The sequence below is a fragment of the Suncus etruscus genome, chromosome 1 (genome assembly GCF_024139225.1).
Source record: "Suncus etruscus isolate mSunEtr1 chromosome 1, mSunEtr1.pri.cur, whole genome shotgun sequence".
NCBI lineage: Eukaryota > Metazoa > Chordata > Mammalia > Eulipotyphla > Soricidae > Suncus > Suncus etruscus.
The window spans coordinates 8531827-8549434 of record NC_064848.1 but is presented as its reverse complement, the minus strand read 5'-3'; the positions used below and the strand labels follow the sequence as shown (position 1 = coordinate 8549434).

General features: G+C 41.7%; 1 protein-coding gene across 1 annotated transcript in view; it reads right to left on the bottom strand.

Annotated features, from left to right (window-relative positions):
* Positions 1–17608, bottom strand: part of KIF23 (kinesin family member 23) — a 41132-nt gene that overhangs the window by 6089 nt on the left and 17435 nt on the right. The window contains exons 11-19 of the mRNA XM_049777752.1: positions 15758–15837; positions 14578–14697; positions 14040–14166; positions 12293–12451; positions 8491–8648; positions 6886–7059; positions 5695–5874; positions 5096–5408; positions 440–690 (exon numbers count right to left, since the gene is read on the bottom strand). Of these exons, the coding sequence (XP_049633709.1) occupies positions 440–690; positions 5096–5408; positions 5695–5874; positions 6886–7059; positions 8491–8648; positions 12293–12451; positions 14040–14166; positions 14578–14697; positions 15758–15837 (1562 nt within the window). The remainder of the gene's footprint in view (positions 1–439; positions 691–5095; positions 5409–5694; positions 5875–6885; positions 7060–8490; positions 8649–12292; positions 12452–14039; positions 14167–14577; positions 14698–15757; positions 15838–17608) is intronic.

Below are 17608 nucleotides of genomic sequence, written 5' to 3'. Positions count from 1 at the left end.
CCATTCTCTAAATTGAATTTAAAGTGAGAAACTTTTTTTTCCCTTCCGGTCTTTTACTCCCCTGAGTAGTCACTGCCCATGAACACTGGAAAATTCTTATCTAGGCAAATAAGGTGAAGGGCTTTGGGTGGCTCAATAGTAAATAATTCTGTTAGGCAATTTGTTTATTTATAAATCTAAACTGACAGTATGGACTAAAGCAAAATATACATAGGTGAGTACTAGATCTGGAGTTACGCTAACATGCAAATCAAAGCTTTTTTTCAGAAGAAAGCAGATTTCATTCCCATTTAGTACATTTACAACCTAAGCAGCTACTGAATTTTCCCAACCAAAAAGGCAAGTAGGATCCTCATCTAGATTGACACTGGTATGTCATACAAGGAAGAGGAAAGTGACTTTCTGTGTATTTGCTTCTCCTGAGCAGGCTTACTTTTACCTTTATCAGTTTAGTCTCTATCTCCCCATCGGAGGCTAGTTCCTGGTGGGTCAGCATGTACTTCTCACACTTAGCTAGTGCCTTTTCATTTGCAACAGACACTGTGATGGCTTTAGGGACATGTGGCTGCATGACTGTCTCAGTTTGCACGTTAGAGGCAGGCTTATGATCTACCCATCTGTCTCCCGCAGAGCGTGATCGTCTGTGTCGTTGACGGATTGGTGGTGCATTCTGATCAGGTTGAAAGAGGAAATCAAGAAACAAGCATAGCCCAGAATTAATTGATGGGTATTATTAGAAGTGCAGCAGGTTTGGCAACTTGGTAGCAATAGCAAAACAAATGCACAAAGCTCTCCAAAAGCTACACATGCTAATAAACATGTGCTTTAAATGTCCTTTTGTATTTTAAACACAAAACCAACAAACACCTTATAATACCAGCTTGTATATTATATATATATATACACCTACCAGAGAGTTTCCCTTTCAAGAAAGAACAAAAGTAAAAGTTTTAGGAACACTACTAGTCATTCCTGCTTGGAGTAGCATTCAGAACAAATCACTTTGCTTTCTCAACCCCAAATCCATTTTTGTGCCTATTTTATGAAATAATCTATTAATATCATGCCATGTGTAAGAAGAGTTTGGTAAGATCAAGTAAAGTTCTAAATAGGGCTCTGAAGGAAACATGACTTTAAATAAAAGAGAATACATTCCCTATAGAAAGACCAAAAAATGTGTGGGCTATGTATTAGCCAACCCCAGTTTAGGTTCCTATGGTCTCCATCTGCCCAGGTAACTGGCAGTAAATTTGAGACCCTCACATACAACTACTATTCACAAAGTTGGCTGAGAATTATGGTTAAGGTTTTTCAGTCTTAAAACTTGATGAAAAAAAAAAAAACTTGATGAAAAATTTTAACACAACTGTCAAAACCAACTAATTTCACATCGTGTGTATGAGTTCACAGAATTTCAGTGTTGTAGATCAAAATACACACAAGGTATTTCTCTGGCTATTAAGTCATTCCTCCTGCCCCAAACAGTAATTTATCTTTTGTTTAGTTTTGCGCAACACTGAACTTAGGGCTTAAATATGGCTCTGTGCTCTGGAACCACTTTTGTTTTTGGGTCATACCTGGCAGAGCTCAGGGATTACTTCTGGCTCTGTGCTCAGAAATCGTTCCTGGCAGGCTCAGGGGACCATATAGGATGCCGGGATTCAAGCCACCATCCTTCTGAATGTAAGGCAAATGCCCTACCTTCATGCTATCTCTCCGGCCCTGGAACCACTTTTAATGGAACTATTTTTAATGGTACCAAATGTGACAGGAATCAAAACAAGTCTGGCAAGGAATAAGAAAGGTAGCTTAAACTCCTGTACTATGGGAAGAAAGCCCATACTTAGAAGTGCTCATAGGTTACTCCTGGATCTGCTCTCAGGAATTATTTGTGGAAGGCTTGGAGAACCACACAGGATGCCAGGAATCAAACCTGGGTTAGCTGTGTGTGAGGCAAGCGCCCTTACCTGTTGTATTATCACTTTGGCCCATTAATGTCTCCAAAAATCAAAGACAATAGTATCCAACACATTTGCCATACAACAAAAAACTATTTGCCTCTAATCAAATGTCAAATTTCAAAAAGTTATAGAATATATATAAACTATGACAAATAGACTGCATAGGGGACACACGTATTAGTTCAAGGCAATGAATTATCTTTGCAATTATAATTATTTGGTAAACTCAAAGCAAAAAAAATAAATAATATCGACCAATTTTGGCTGACTAAACTGGTCAAGTATGAAGATCAATTTCAAAATATCAGAAAATGGGGACATTCTCCTTCTCTAAAGAACAAATGAAGCTCTTGTGAGAATTCAAATCATGATGCCAGAAAACATGGCCAACAGAATATGTGGCTCCCGAAGCCACATAGCATCACCAAAATTTCCCATTTGGCTTGAACAACTCTGAACAAGGTCAGCCTCTCCAGATCCACCATATAACAAATATGACAGTTCACTTGACCACATTAAACAAATACATTCCAAACAAACTTCAGAGAGAAAAGTCAATATAACCTACCATCATTTGAAAGACAAATGGCACTTAAATTTTCTTCTCGTTGAAGTATAAATTTAATCAATGTGACATAACTTTTAACCAAATATCAGAGAAACATAAATACTAGTCCAATCTCTGCTGCACTTCTAAAGAGATAGTGATTTCAAGTAAGAAGTGAAAGATCTCTAGTAAATCCTCTTAATATCTTAAATCATATTAGATATATTCATACTGACCAGGTATATGGTCATATGAGATTTCATATATTACTTTCATAAAATAAAGTGGATTTATTAGAGCTGATCAGAAAAACCAGCCACCATAGTTTGCCCCTAAAAATATTTAAAGCAAAATCTGCAAAGCAAATAAAATTTAAGAGATTGAAAATTGCCTTGGTAAGACTCTCAGTGATGGTAAGAAATTAATCACCAGCTCTATCTCTCTCTGTTTTGTTTTGTTTTAGACCACACCCAATGGCACCCAGGGTTACTCCTGGCTCTGCGCTCAGAAATCGATTCTGGCAGGTTCGGGGAACCATATGGGATGCCAGGGAACGGCAGCTTGCGAGGCAAATGCCCTATCACTGTGCTATCTCTCCATCCCTCCATCACCATCTCTTAATTCAGCTGTACAGGCCACCTCAATAAAATTTGTCTATACCTTAAAATACACAAACAAAAAAATCATGAGATTAATTTGTTTTGTTGAGCATATGCTAAGTATAAATTCACAATTTTTTTTTTTTTTTTTGGTTTTTGGGCCACACCCGGCGTTGCTCAGGGGATACTCCTGGCTGTCTGCTCAGAAATAGCTCCTGGCAGGCATGGGGGACCATATGGGACACCGGGATTCGAACCAACCACCTTTGGTTCTGGATCAGCTGCTTGCAAGGCAAACGCTGCTGTGCTATCTCTCCGGGCCCATAAATTCACAATATTAAATTGTCCACTGATTCAGATCCAAAGAAAAATTTTATTTTTGTTATTAAGGATGTAAATAAGAATGTAAACAGAGCATGAATTTGTCTACATACCCTTGAATGAGCAGAACCCATGTAAACAGAGTTCAAGCTCTTGAAAAACCTTTTTTTTTTTCTGAAAATAACTTGTGTGTTGTTGGGTTTTTTGTTTGTTTTTTGGGCCACACCCAGTGACATTCAGGGATTACTCCTGACTATGCATTCAGAAATCACTCCAGGCTTGGGGGACTCTATGGGACACTGGGGGATCGAATGGTGGTCCGTCTTAGGTTATCGCGTGCAAGGCAAACACCCTAAGGCTTGTGCTCCAGTCCTAGATTGTGTGTGTGTGTTTTTTTTTTGTTTGTTTGTTTTTGGTTTTGGGGCCACACCCTGTGACGCTCAGGGTTACTCCTGGCTATGCGCTCAGAAGTTGCTCCTGGCTTCTTGGGGGACCATATGGGACGCCGGGGGATCGAACCGCGGTCCCTCCTAGGCTAGCGCAGGCAAGGCAGGCACCTTACCTCCAGCGCCACCGCCCGGCCCCGTGTGTGTGTTTTTTAACAAGAAAACTTTTAAAGAGTCACAAAGCAAATATGGACACCACATCTAGAGGTGTTCAGAGGCTATTACCAGCCCTGTGCTTAAGAGTGATCCCTGGCATTGCTTGGGAAAGCATATATAGTACCAGGGATTAAAACAGGTTTAGCTGCAAGTCAAGAGCCTCACTCCTGTACTATCTCTCCAGATTCTGTTGGTGGGAAAAAAGTTAAAAAATAATTTTCTTTAAGAGAGGATTTCTGAAGTCTGGGAGACAATTCAGTGGTGCAAGGCACATGTCTTGCATGGACCTTTAAGCAACCTTGATTATGCTAAGCCTGAGCATCAAACCACCTGGAACAGTTAACCAAGTACGTAGCAACAGAAATGGCCCCCAATCCCTATAAGAATAACTTGGGAGGCAGTCCCCTAATAAAATTGAAATCAGGCCTACTTTATACTAAAAAGAAATTGTAGGGGGCTAGAGAAACAGTACAACAATTAATGTACTTGCCCCATATGGTCCTCCAAGCACCACCAGGAGTGATCCCTGAGTGCAGAGCCAGGAGTAAGCCCTGAGCACAAAGAGGTTTATGCAACCAAAAAGAAATAGATCTAAGAATCACATTACCAATACCATAGGCTTAAAAACAAACAAATATTGGGACAATGAGGGAAATTAAACAAACTGTACAGTAAAAGATATTGATATTGATCACACCTAATATTTCTTAGGTGTAATCCAGACTGGATATATGGGACAACTTTCTTATTTTTAGAGGAAGTGTACCATAAAGTCTATGACTTATTTTCAAAGGTTCAAAGGAAAAGATTTGCATTGTCTGCATAAAGTAAAATACATGAATTCACTAAACCCAAGGCATCATTTCAGCTGCCCAATGTATTTACTTTTCTTTTTCCTCAGAGGCAGAACTAGGTCTCGGTTTTAGGAAGTTTGATCTTAAGAGAAATTAGACCTTGTTTACAGTGTCACTCACACAGATTACCATTGAACTTTCTGAACCCACAGAAGAGAAAAGCAAGATTAAAATCTACTGCTACAATAGTTAAAAAATATACTGGCACTAACCCTGCAGGAATGATCCTCTTGTATTTCTAGCTCATTTCTGAATGTGGGAACAACCTCCCTGCCTTCAGTCAGGTACATCCCTCGCCTTCTGTCTGACACGATACAAGCTTTACTTTGTCCTGGCTCCTGCTGCCTACGCCTTGCAATAGATGTGACATTGACAGGTGTGTTGTATGAAGGAATTTTCTGCTCCCACTCCGAAATACAGGAAGCTACAGAAATGCTGCTGCAAGAGTTAGAGCGCCTATGTAGCTGTGGCTGGCTCATGAGTTGCTGGACGTTGGGGATCTGGGCAATATAGTTACTAGAAAGCTAAAAAAATTGAAAAAAAATTAATGAGCAAGACTGAACACTAGAACAACTGTTTTTCTAAAAGTTTAACACAAGAAACATTATTTGTACCAACAATGTACTAAAAATTTGTACTAATAAAAATGTATACTAAATGTTTACTCAATTTGTGCTTACACTAAATTTTAAAACATGTGTAAACATGAGAAATATAAGCAATATAAAACAAAAACTGATTTTATAGAAACAGCCACTTAATCTCAACAAATCTTTTGTCTAGTACTCATTAACTGTATTACACACTTACAGGTACTGGCGGTGGAGAAACAGATCTTGGAGTAATTCGTTCTCGATCCCTCTCCCGAGAGGGCCTCTCTGGCTTTTCAGCTTTAGGTTCAGTGACTATAGCCTTCAGCTGTTTAAGTTTTTCGTCTTTGACCCAGAGTTTATTTTGCATCTCCAGCTGTTTGGCTGCCACTCGACGTTCCTGGATAATTAATAGCAATACACAACTTAATTCAGTGATGATAGCAAAGAAGCAAATCAGTTCATTTGCATAACACCGATTTCCTAAGAAAGATAGCATTCCAATTCTGTGTTATTTATGCATCATAAATGCCAGTCATTTCTTTCATTTTTTTCTTTTTCTTTTTCTTTTCTGGCTTTTGGGCCAAGTCCAGCAGCACTCAGGAGTTACCCTGGCTCTTAACTTAGATATTACTCCTGGCAGCCTTGAGGGGACATGAGGGCTGCTGGGGATGAAATGGAATCCACTGTGTTATCACTCCAGCTCCCATATGCTAATCATTTCTTAATTAACAGTGGCTATTTGTGGGAATAATCGGATTGTGGGATTGATCTGATCCCACCTCACTTAATATATATCTTGTTACTCATTGATTGGAAACATCTTTGAATGTAGCACCTTGGATTGGTATTTAGACCACCTGGTCCCAGTCTCTTCCTTCATAATAAATACTCAGATTTTCAGGAAAAACAATCTCTTGCATTTTTCGAACTTCCCGTGAAGCTTCTTAGAAGCAAAAGGCAAACTTATTGGAACTACTGGAGGAAGGAAGGGAGGGAGTGAAGAAAAGTATTTGCCATATAAGGGGGTGGGCCACTGGTGCCAATGGAGGGAAACTGGGGACAGTGGTGGCCAGATATGTGCACTGGCAAAGAAGTGGGTGTTGGATTGAAACTCAGTCATGAGCAATTGAGGGAGAGGGAGAGGGAGAGGGAGAGGGAGAGGGAGAGGGAGAGGGAGAGAGGGAGAGGGGGGGGGAGGGAGGAAGGGAGGGAAGGGGAAGGGGAGAGGGAAAGAGAGAGAGAGAGGGAGGGAAGGAGGGAGGGAGAGAGGGAGAGAGGGACAGAGAGAGGGGAGGAGGGCAGAGAAAGAGACTGACCACACCAAATCCTTATTCCACAATGATAAGATTTCAAAACTTGATCATCTGAAGCATTCTCCATCTCAGATCAAACAGGGAATGACACTCACACATTCTTTTTCCCACTTCATCGTCGTTTCTGTCACCATGCCTTGCAACCTGGCTTCCAACCTCTTTTTGTCAGAAAACTGTCGCTGAAGTTTTTGATTCTGTGTTTCAAGTTCCTGTTGCAGAGTGCGTTTATCTTCTTCGTATATAGTAGTTGTTTTTTCTAGAATTTCAATCTGCAAAGGTACACATTATGCTCAAATTAGGTACATAACACATCATGTAGTTAAAAGTTATAACTAACTCTCCTCTGAAAATTATCTTTCCCCTAAGATTAATGCCTAAAACTATCTTTTTTGTTTGTTTTTTTTTTGTTTTTTTTTTGTTTGTTTTTGGGCCACACCCGGTGGTGCTCAGGGGTTACTCTTGGCTGTCTGCTCAGAAATAGCTCCTGGCAGGCACGGGGGACCATATGGGACACCGGGATTCGAACCAACCACCTTTGGTCCTGGATCAGCTGTTGCAAGGCAAACGCCGATGTGCTATCTCTCCGGGCCCCTAAAACTATTTTTTAAGCTATCCTCAGAACAGAAGGCCAGAGGAGAGAAAGTACAGCAGGTAAGGCACTTGCAAACCTAAGTTTGATCCCCACACCCATGTGGTCCCAAGTCTCTCAGGAATGATAATTGAGTGTAGAGCACTAAAGTACTGATAAGTGTGACCCAAAACCAAATAAATCAAAGAATAGAGCATTGAGCTAGTTTAGTTAACTTTTCTTCAGAATAAGTATATGTCCCTAAATGATCCTTTGTAAATATGAATAGAACTATATTACGTACTAGTTAATCGAAAAGCACAATGTAACTAAAGCAAAATAAAAAGTCTTGCAACTCCCTTTGACTTTTTTATTTTTGGGCCACACCCGGTGATACTCAGGATTACTTCTGGCTATGTGCTCAGAAATCGCTCCTGGGTTCGGGCTGGAGAGATAGCACTGAGGTAGGGTATTTGCCTTGCATACTGAAGAATGGTGGTTCGAATCCCAGCATTCTATATGGTCCCCAGAGCCTGCAAGGAGCGATTTCTGAGCATAGAGCCAGGAGTAAACCCTGAGCACTGCTGGGTATGATCCAAAAACAAACAAAAACAAAAACAAAAACAAAAAACCAAAAGAAATCACCCCCGGCTTGGGGGACCATATGGGAGACCAGGGATCAGACCTGGTTTGAACCGAGGTCCATCCTGGATCAGCCACATGAAAGGCAAACACCCTACAGCTGTGCTATCGCTCGGGCTCCAGCTCTCTTGTTTGATCCGAGAACTCAGAGAACCTACTTACTCTTAAACTGCTGAATAACTAAATCTTCCAAGCAATTCATTTTTTTAATTTTGGAGAAGTGGGGGTGGGATAGAAAATCCCGGTGTCCCATATGGTCCCCAGTGCCTGCCAGGAGCTATTTCTGAGCAGACAGCCAGGAATAACCTCTGAGCACCGCCGGGTGTGACCCCCCCCAAAAAAACAAAACAAACAAGCAAAAAAGAAAATCATGAATTCATTAACTCCCGGAAAGCAGTGGTTACAGACCTTGACACAAAACAGCTAAGTCAGAGATCAGTGCCAAATAGACTATCAATGTATATTCATTTCAACAGCATACAAAACTAACCTTATATTCTAAAGTTTTGTTTTTCTTCTCCAGTCGTTCTATTTCCATCTTTTGTCCTGAGATCACCTTTTCTTTCTCATTTAGTTTTTCTTGGACATAGTTTTCTTTATTTAAAACACTACTTTCAAGTTCTTGCAATAAAGCTTTAAAATTAATAGCTGAAACAAAAGCATGTAGACTAAGTTTACTTAGCATAATAACCAATGAAATGAACTTTATTAACCAATATTACAAAGAATCTATCTATGGGAGACTATAATCAGAAAACAACTACCAGAGTCATACTTGGTAGGGAGCTTGCTTTGCACGAAACTGACCCAGGATGAATCCCCAGCACACCATAGCCCACCCCCACCCTCCACCCACCTACCCCCAAAGCTCTGCCAGAAGTGATCCTTGTGAGTACAATTAGGAGCAAGCCCTAAGCATTGCTGTGTGTTCTCACAAAATAACAAAGCTTAGAAGGAAACAAAAAATCTTTCTCAGGGCCAGAGAGATAACATGGAGGTAAGGCGTTTGCCTTTAGTGCAGAGGGACGGTGGTTCGAATCCCAGCATCCCATATGGTCCCCTGTGCCTAGAACTGATTTCTGAGCGTTGAGCCAGGAGTAACCCCTGAGCGGTGCCGGGTGTGACCCAAAAATCAAAAACAAAAAATCTCAAATCTACAAGACTTTCAATGAAACTATTAAGGGAAAAACAGTCTTTCCTTTTGCACTATGGCATCCCCTTACCAACTTAATCTCAAATAAGTAGTTTCAGAAAAACAAACACAAAAATAGGTAACATTGATTAACACTGTTCAATTCCTGGCTGAAATCTTGGTTGTGTGACTTGTATAGTTACTTTATTTTTCTGAACATGTTTCCTAATTTTAAATACCAGTCATCTCCCATCTTTTTGTTTGTTTTGGGCAGACGCCTTACCACTTGCACCACGGCTCCGGCCCCATCACATCTTTTTTTATATAGCTCCAAATAGGGGGCCAGAGCAATTGTACATTCCTTGCATTCAGCTGAATAGGGTTTGATTGCTGGCACCATCCAGAGCCTGCCAGAATTATCTGTGAGTGCAGAGCCAGAAGTAAACCCTGAGCACAGCCATGTGTGGCCCAAAAAACAAAAATAAAAGTAAAAAAGAGAGCTTCAGGGGCCAAAGGGATAGCAAAGCAGTAGGACATTTGCCTTGTACAATGCTGACCTGGGATGAACCCAGGTTTGATTCCCAGCATCCCACCCTGAGCCTGCAAGGAGTGCAGAGCCAGGAGTAACCCCTGAATGCTGGTGGGTGTGCCCCACCCACCAAAAACAAAAAAGCTTCAAATGAAGTTATAATAAACACAGATATCCTCTGCTGTATTTTGGAGCTAGGGATATGTCTCAAAGGCCTGGAGCACATGCTTTTGCTGAGAGAGAATCAAGGGCACTAAGCAGTAAATCCTAGCTGTTGGCTATTACTAGGTATTGCTCCTGAGCTGGGTGTGACACCAAAACAAAAACCAAAAGAACAGTAGATACATTCACTGAACATTTATTCTCACCAAGCTGCTCAGTGTTCTATCTGACTTTCATACCACATCTCATTTAACCTCACAACTCCTTAGGGAAAACATTCAGGAGTAATATAGGGGTATATACTCATTCTGAAAAGAAGCTAATTACAACTGAAATTCTTCAAGCAGGGCAACTAAGAAATAGAGGATCAATGGGGCAAGAACTATAGCACAGCAGGTAGGTCAATCCAGGTTCAATCCCGGGCATCCCAAATGGTTCCCTGAGCCTTCCAGGAGTTGATTTCTGAACACAGAACCAGGAGTAACCCCAGAGCACTGCCAGGTGTGGCCCCAAAACAGAAATAAAAAACATACAAACAAAAGAAATAGGGGTTCAGGTAAATTACCCAGACAGTTACTGAGTATATTAAGTGATTAAATGCCTATAAATAATAGAAACATCTATCACTGCTAACTTTAGAAAGGGAGAAGTCTCAACCATAATTTTTTCTTTCATGTTACATTCTTAGATTTAAAAAAAATGGGGCCGGGAAGGTGGCGCTAGAGGTAAGGTATCTGCCTTGCAAGCGCTAGCGTAGGTCGAACAGCGGTTCCATCCCCCGGCGTCCCATATGGTCCCCCAAGCCAGACGCGATTTCTGAGCGCACAGCCAGGAGTAACCCCTGAGTGTCAAACGGGTTTGGCCCAAAAAAACAAAAAAACCTCTGGGGCAGGAGCTACAGCGATTAAAGAATATTTGCATGTAGCAAAACCTGGTTCAATCCCTGGCACCACATGGTTTCCTGTACACCACCATGGGCATCTCAGTACCCTAATCCCTGGCACCATAGGGCCAAAGCAGACCTTTAAATTAAACTGCAAGCCTGCTATCTGAGAATGGTTAGCGATATGAGAAATTCCATGCTAAGTGCAAAAGTAAAAGAACTCTTTTCTAAAGATCTATACCATCAAGAGTATTCAGACTCATTGTAACCTTGCATTATTAAAATGATTGCACAATTTATGCTGTTAGAAAGAAATGGCCCAGGAGTCAAAGCCATAATATAATATAATGGGTAGGGTGTTTGCCTTGCAGGCAGTTGACCTGGTTCAATCCCTGGCACATCATAATATGGTCTCCCAAGCCCTATCAAGAATGATCTCTAAGAGCAGTCAGGAATAAGCACTAAGCACTGCCTGCTGGTTGTAGCAAGAAAAAAAGAGAAATAAGAGGGGAGGGAGAAAGGGAGGGAGAAAGAGAAGGAGAGGGAAGGTGTGGAGGGAAGGAAAGGGATGAGAACATAGAAAAGGGGAAGAGGGGCTGGAGAGAGTGGCACAGCGGTAGGGCGTTTGCCTTGCACATGTCCGATACAGGACAAACCTAGGTTTGATTCCCAACATCCCATATGGTCCCCCGAGCCTGCCAGGAGGCAGGAGTAACCCCTAAATGCCAACCCCCCCCCCAAAAAAAAGAGAAGGGAAGGGAGGGAAAAAAGGCCCAAAATGGAGGCACGCATGCTAAATTCCTCAAAACTTAATATCTGTGGTATTAATACAATTAAAACTATGGCTACAACCTTTTCCTAGAATGCTCAGTATGGAATTTTCTAGTCAGCACCTATGTTGCAATCTTTCCCATTCTCCAAAGGAAAATGAGATAATTGGTCACAAGATCTTTATCCCATTTCCTCATTTCCCATAGACATGTTACTCAAGCCTGAAATTCTTTCAGTACCTTATCTCGCCTTTTGGTTTAGGTCATTGTGTCAGAAAGGCAACACAAGGGTAAAGGTGCTTGCCTTGCACATGGCGAATTCCAGCTCCATCCCTGGCACCATATGGTTCTCGAGCATTACCAACAATTATCCCTGAACAGACTCAGGAATAAGCCCTGAGAACCAGTGGGTGTATATCATAAATCCAAAATAAACAGGGGCTTGAGCAATAGCACAGTGGGTAGGGCATTTGTCTTGCACGCTGCTGACCAGGGTTTGATCACATATGGTCCACCAAGCCTGCCTGGAGTGATCTCTGAGTGCCGAGTCAAGGATAACCCTGAGTGCCCCCAGGTGTGGCCCCAAAACCAAAATAAATAATTAAAACCATTCATTGGACCAGAAAAATAAGTCTATAGACTGAGCACTTCCTTTGTATACAGTAGAACCAGGCGTCTCATTGCCCCCTGACACTATCAGAAACAACCCTAAGCAATGAACTAAGAGTAGCCCCTGAGAACTCCTACCCAATTAAACTCCATGAGGACTTTGAAATCAACACTGCTATATTTCTGTTATTTTTACAATGCTCTTACCTTGTTTGTTAAACTCATTGATCATCATTTGTCGTAGGCTGTGTCGTTTCTCTAACGCTTCAATCAGTCTGGGAAGAGTCTGATCGTCGTTGATATCCAAAATCTCACAACTTGGCAAAGGTGGAAAACTCTGTAGAACCACTTCTGTAACCAACAGTTCTAGATTGTAACAAAAAAAAAATTACCCCAAAAATGTTACACAGGAGGGCTTTAACAATAGTGCAGCACGTAGGGAGCTTGCCTTGCATGCAGCCAACACAGGCTCAATCCCTAGCATCCCCTATGGTCCTCTAAGTCCTGCTAAGTGTGATTCCTGAGCACAGAGCCAAGAGTAAGTCCTGAGCGCTGCCAGGAGTGGTCCAAGGACAACAACAACAACAACAACAAAATAGGAGAAAAAGAATTTACTTGAAGTAAGTTTAACACTGCAATTAAGGCCTCAGTTCAACTGTGTTCTTTCTACAATTGTCATCACCATACTTTACTGGCCAGTGAGCTATTATATGGATTAAGACACTTGCCTTTCATGTAATCTAATCTAGTTTGATCCTAGGCACCTTGTATGGTCTCCTATGCCCTCCAAGAGTGTTCCCTGAGCACAGAACCAATAGAAAATTCTGAGCATTACCATTTGTAGCTCAAATTCCACCTCCACCCAAAAATGAAATAAATATTACAGGGCCCCAGAGACAGTTCAGTGGTAGAGTGCCTATCTTGTAGACATAGGTAGCAATAGGTTTAATTCCAAGTTCTGCCCCCACATGCCAAGAGTGAGTCCCCAAATCCACAATCCAAATTCAGCAACCCTCCAGGGCCAGGGGCTCTTGCTTTACATGTGTCCGTAAGCACCACCAGGGTCACTCCTGAGCACAAAGCCAGGAATAGTCCCTAGCACAAATGGGTGTACCTAAACTAATAAACAAGCAAATAGGAGAAAGTAGAAGAAAAAAAATAAAATGAGACAGGGGCCAGAGAGATAGCATGCAGGTAAGGCATTTGCCTTGCATGCAGAAGGACGGTGGTTCGAATCCCTGCATCCCATATGGTCCAAGCCTGCTGGGGGCGATTTCTGAGCGTAGAGCCAAAAGTAGCCCCCTGAGCACTGCCGGGTGTGACTCCCCCCCAAAAAATCAAAACCAAGGTATACAGTATGAGGACTGAGAGATAGTAAAGGCTAAGGTATTTGCCTTGCATTCAACCCACTTTCATTTTGTCCCTAGCACACGCTAAACATGCCAGCAGTGATACTTAAGCACAGAGCTAAGTAAAGGTCCCCAAATGAAAGGGGAAAAAACAAAAATAGAAAAAATAAACAGGGGCTGGAGAGATAGCATGGAGGTAAGGCATTTGCCTTGCATGCACAAGGCCGGTGGTTCAAATCCTGGCATCCCACATGGTCCCCCGAGCCTGCCAGGAGCAATTTCTGAGCATAGAGCCAGGAGTAACCCTCTGAGTGCTGCCAGGTGTGATCCAAAAACCAAAAACAGAAAAAAAATAAAATAAACAAAAAGAATGTTTAAAAAAATAGGCCAGAAAGATAATACATCTGTTAACGTTTTTGCTTTCTAAGCTGACAATCTGGGTTTAATTCTTGGTACTACATATGGTCCGCAGACCACAACTTCAGGGAATGATTCCTCAGAACAGAGCCAAAAGTAAATCCTGACAGGGTATAGCCCCCCCCCCCAAAAAAAAGGAAAGAGAAACACATGCTGATTTAATTACAGATATATGAGACCAATCATACCATCTCCAACTGGACCTCCCCGAACCTGGTTTCTATATCGTCTTCCAGGCGTTAAACCACATATAGCTTTGTCTACTGGTCTTGTCACTTCAACTTCTTGGGTCACTTCTGCAAATCTCATGACTTGCTAAGATACAAAACAAAAGGAATAAAAGCATTTGCCTTCTTTTGGACAACAGAATATATCTCAAAATCCTTCAGTAATTAACAAATAAAATCAACAGTTTATCTGTAACTGATAGTTCTGTAACAGTTATTTATTTTTTTTTTTGTTTTTGGTTTTTGGGCCACACCCGGCGGTGCTCAGGTGTTACTCCTGGCTGTCTGCTCAGAAATAGCTCCTGGCAGGCATGGGGGACCATATGGGATACCGGGATTCGAACCACCTTTGGTCGTGGATCGGCTGCTTGCAAGGCAAACGCCGCTGTGCTATCTCTCCGGGCCCAGTTATTTAAATTTTCAAAATGCCATTTCACATCCAAGTTATTTGTGCTTTCCTAAAAAGTTTGAGGCTTTAGGATAAACAAATTAAAGTTACCAAGCTCTCTTCATAATCTTCAGCCTTTGGATTCACACACACGATCATCCGTACTTTTCCTTCCCCATCAAAGTAGTTCTTGAACAGATGCGTTAATTTTGAATCTCGATATGGAACCATCTATAAAATACATTCAAATTCAAAAACATAAGGCAAGGCAGAACTGGAGAAACAGTATTATCAGGAAAGGCTCTTGCCTTGCATGCCGTTGAGTGTGACCACGAGACAGATCTATTCAAAAATTGCATACTGTTCTTCTGGGTTTTTTTTTTTTTTGGGGGGGGGGGTTTTGTGTCACACCCTGTGACGCTCAGGGGTTACTCCTGGAAGGCTCGGGGACCATATGGGGACCATATGGGATATCGGGATTCGAACCACCGTCCTGCATTCAAGGCAAATGCCCTACCTCCATGCTATCTCTCCAGCCTCAACATACTGTTTTTCTTATCATCCAGTGAAGATGGCAGAGAAGAGAGCAACCTCTAGCAACTTCCATGAAGTTTAACTAACTCTCCCCTAGGACAGCCAAAAATCCCTACCTGTTATACTATCACTCCAGCCCCAAATAAAAATTTTGTTTGTGCTCGCTTCTATAGTACATATACTAAAAAGATTCTTTTTCTTTTGGGGGGAGGGCACACCCAGTTTCGCTCAGGGGTTACTCCTGGCTCTATGCTCAGAAATTACTCCTGGCAGGTTTGGGGGGACCATACTGGATGCCAGGACTCAAGCCACCGTCCTTCTGCGTGCAAGGCAAATGCCCTACCTCCATACTATCTCTCCGGCCCATAAAGATTTTTTTTTTTTTTGAGGATTCACATCCGGCAGCGCTCAGGGTTACTCCAGGCTCCATGCTCAGAAATCGCTCCTGCCAGGCTCGGGGGACCATAAGGAATGCTGGGATCCGAACCACTGTCCTTCTGCATGCTAGGCAAACGCCCTACCTCCATGCTATCTCTCTGGCCCAAACTTTTTTTTTTTTTTTAATTTAACTATACAGAGGCCCAAGAGATAATTTAGTGGGTAGGGAATTTGCCTTGCAAGTAGCTGACTTACATTTGACCTGGGTTCGATTCTGGTTTGATCCAGGTTCAATCCAGCATCCACAAATACAAAAACAAAACTAAAAAAAAAAAAAAATACCTTTTAACTATACAAATAATTACAATCAATTGCTTACCTTGTTAGTTCCATATATTTGATTCTCTCTCAGGACCTCCATGCAAGTCCTCAATGTCATTAATGATTGATTAATGTTACCTAGCAGAAAAAAATAGACATAGCAGACATTGAAAACAATCCCAGAACAGAAAAATATGGTTTGTTTACCTAAAACTTTCTGCTTATAGACCTATCAGATGGAATTTTAAATAATTTATTTTAGGAAATCAAACAAATAGCTGCTAGCATTATGGAGTGTTGGGAAAGCAATCTTTCAGAAGAGATCAAAAACTGTTCTTGGGCCGGAGAGATAGCATGGAGGTAGGGCGTTTGCCTTTCATGCAGAAAGACAGTGGTTTGAATTCTGGCATCCCATATGGTTCCCCGAGCCTGCCAGGAGTGATTTCTGAGTGTAAAGCCAGGAGTAACCCTTGAGCGCTACCGGGTGTGACCCAAAAACAAACAAACAAACAAAAACCTGTTCTTCAGGGATTCTGTCAAAGGACTCAACTGGGATTGGTATTCAAGTCTGTTCTCCCTCAGAAAAATCTTGCTTGTCTCTGCTTTTTCCATTCTAGGAGAAGCCCATGTTCACTGAAACATATACTACTTCTTCTCTTTTCCTGAAAACCCTGTCAAGTGCCTATCTCTTTATACTAGACTTTGTAGAGCAGGACATCCTCCTCGTGTTCAATTCAAGCACACATGAGGCACTCCCCAAATATTATCAAATATTATCAACCTAAGACTAGCATAGGTTAGAAAGCAGAGATTATTTTCCGACAATTAATTTTTATTCACTGTCTTTAAGTGCTATGCATTTAGATACCTATTAAGTCACTTGATTTTAAGGACCTATTATTGACAATACCAATAACGGCTATAAAGGACTCTTTCAATGTAAATCAGGGGTCTCAAACTCGAGGCCCTCCATACGACATTTTGTGGCCCTGCCCTAGAGGAATCTTTTTTTGTTTTGTTTTGTTTTAGTTGTTTGGGTCACACCCCCCAATGTTCAAGGCTTACTACTGACTTTGCACTCAAGGATCACCCTGACTTTTCCTCCTGCAGCCCCCAGGTAAATTGAGTTTGAGACCCCTGGTGTAAATAGAACATTTTGGGTGAAAAAGACCACCACCGTGGCTGAGTGCTATGTTCATTCCTTGAGGTGCTCAGAGGCTATATAGGACCTAGATTTGAGCCTGGGCCTTGTATATGCCAGGTACATGCTCCAGTCTTTGAGCTACTTCCCCAGCCTTATGAAAATTACTTGTTTTAATCACTTTTTCTCAGTCTTAAAAGAAATCAATCGGTTTATTGCAATAGACTAATAACAAAGCAGTACAACTAAAAAATACTACCACTGACCACTAAACTAAGCTTCTAACTTGTCAAATTGAAGGCAATTTTACTTATTACTTAACAATAAGTAAGAAACTGCATCAAGTGTTTGGAAAGTTTTTTTGTTTTGTTTTGGTTTTGGTTTTTGGTTTCTGGGCCACACCTGGCGGTGTTCAGGTTATTCCTGGCTCTGCACTCAGAATTTATCCCTAGCAGGCTCGGGGGGACCATAAGGGATGCTGGGGATAGAACCTGGGTCTATCCCAGGTCGGTTGCATGCAAGGCAAATGCCCTAACCACTGTGCTATTGCTCCAGCCCCTGGAAAGTTTTGGTGTTCTTGGTTTTTTGGAGGTTTTTTTTTTTTCTTTTTTTTTTTGGCATTTGGGTCACACCTAGTGACACTCAGGTTACTCCTGGCTCTGCACTCAGAAATCGCTCCTGGCAGGTATGGTGGACCATATGGGATGCTGGGATTATTGGATCGGCTGCGTGCAAGGCAAATGCCCACTGCTGTGCTATCTCTCTGGC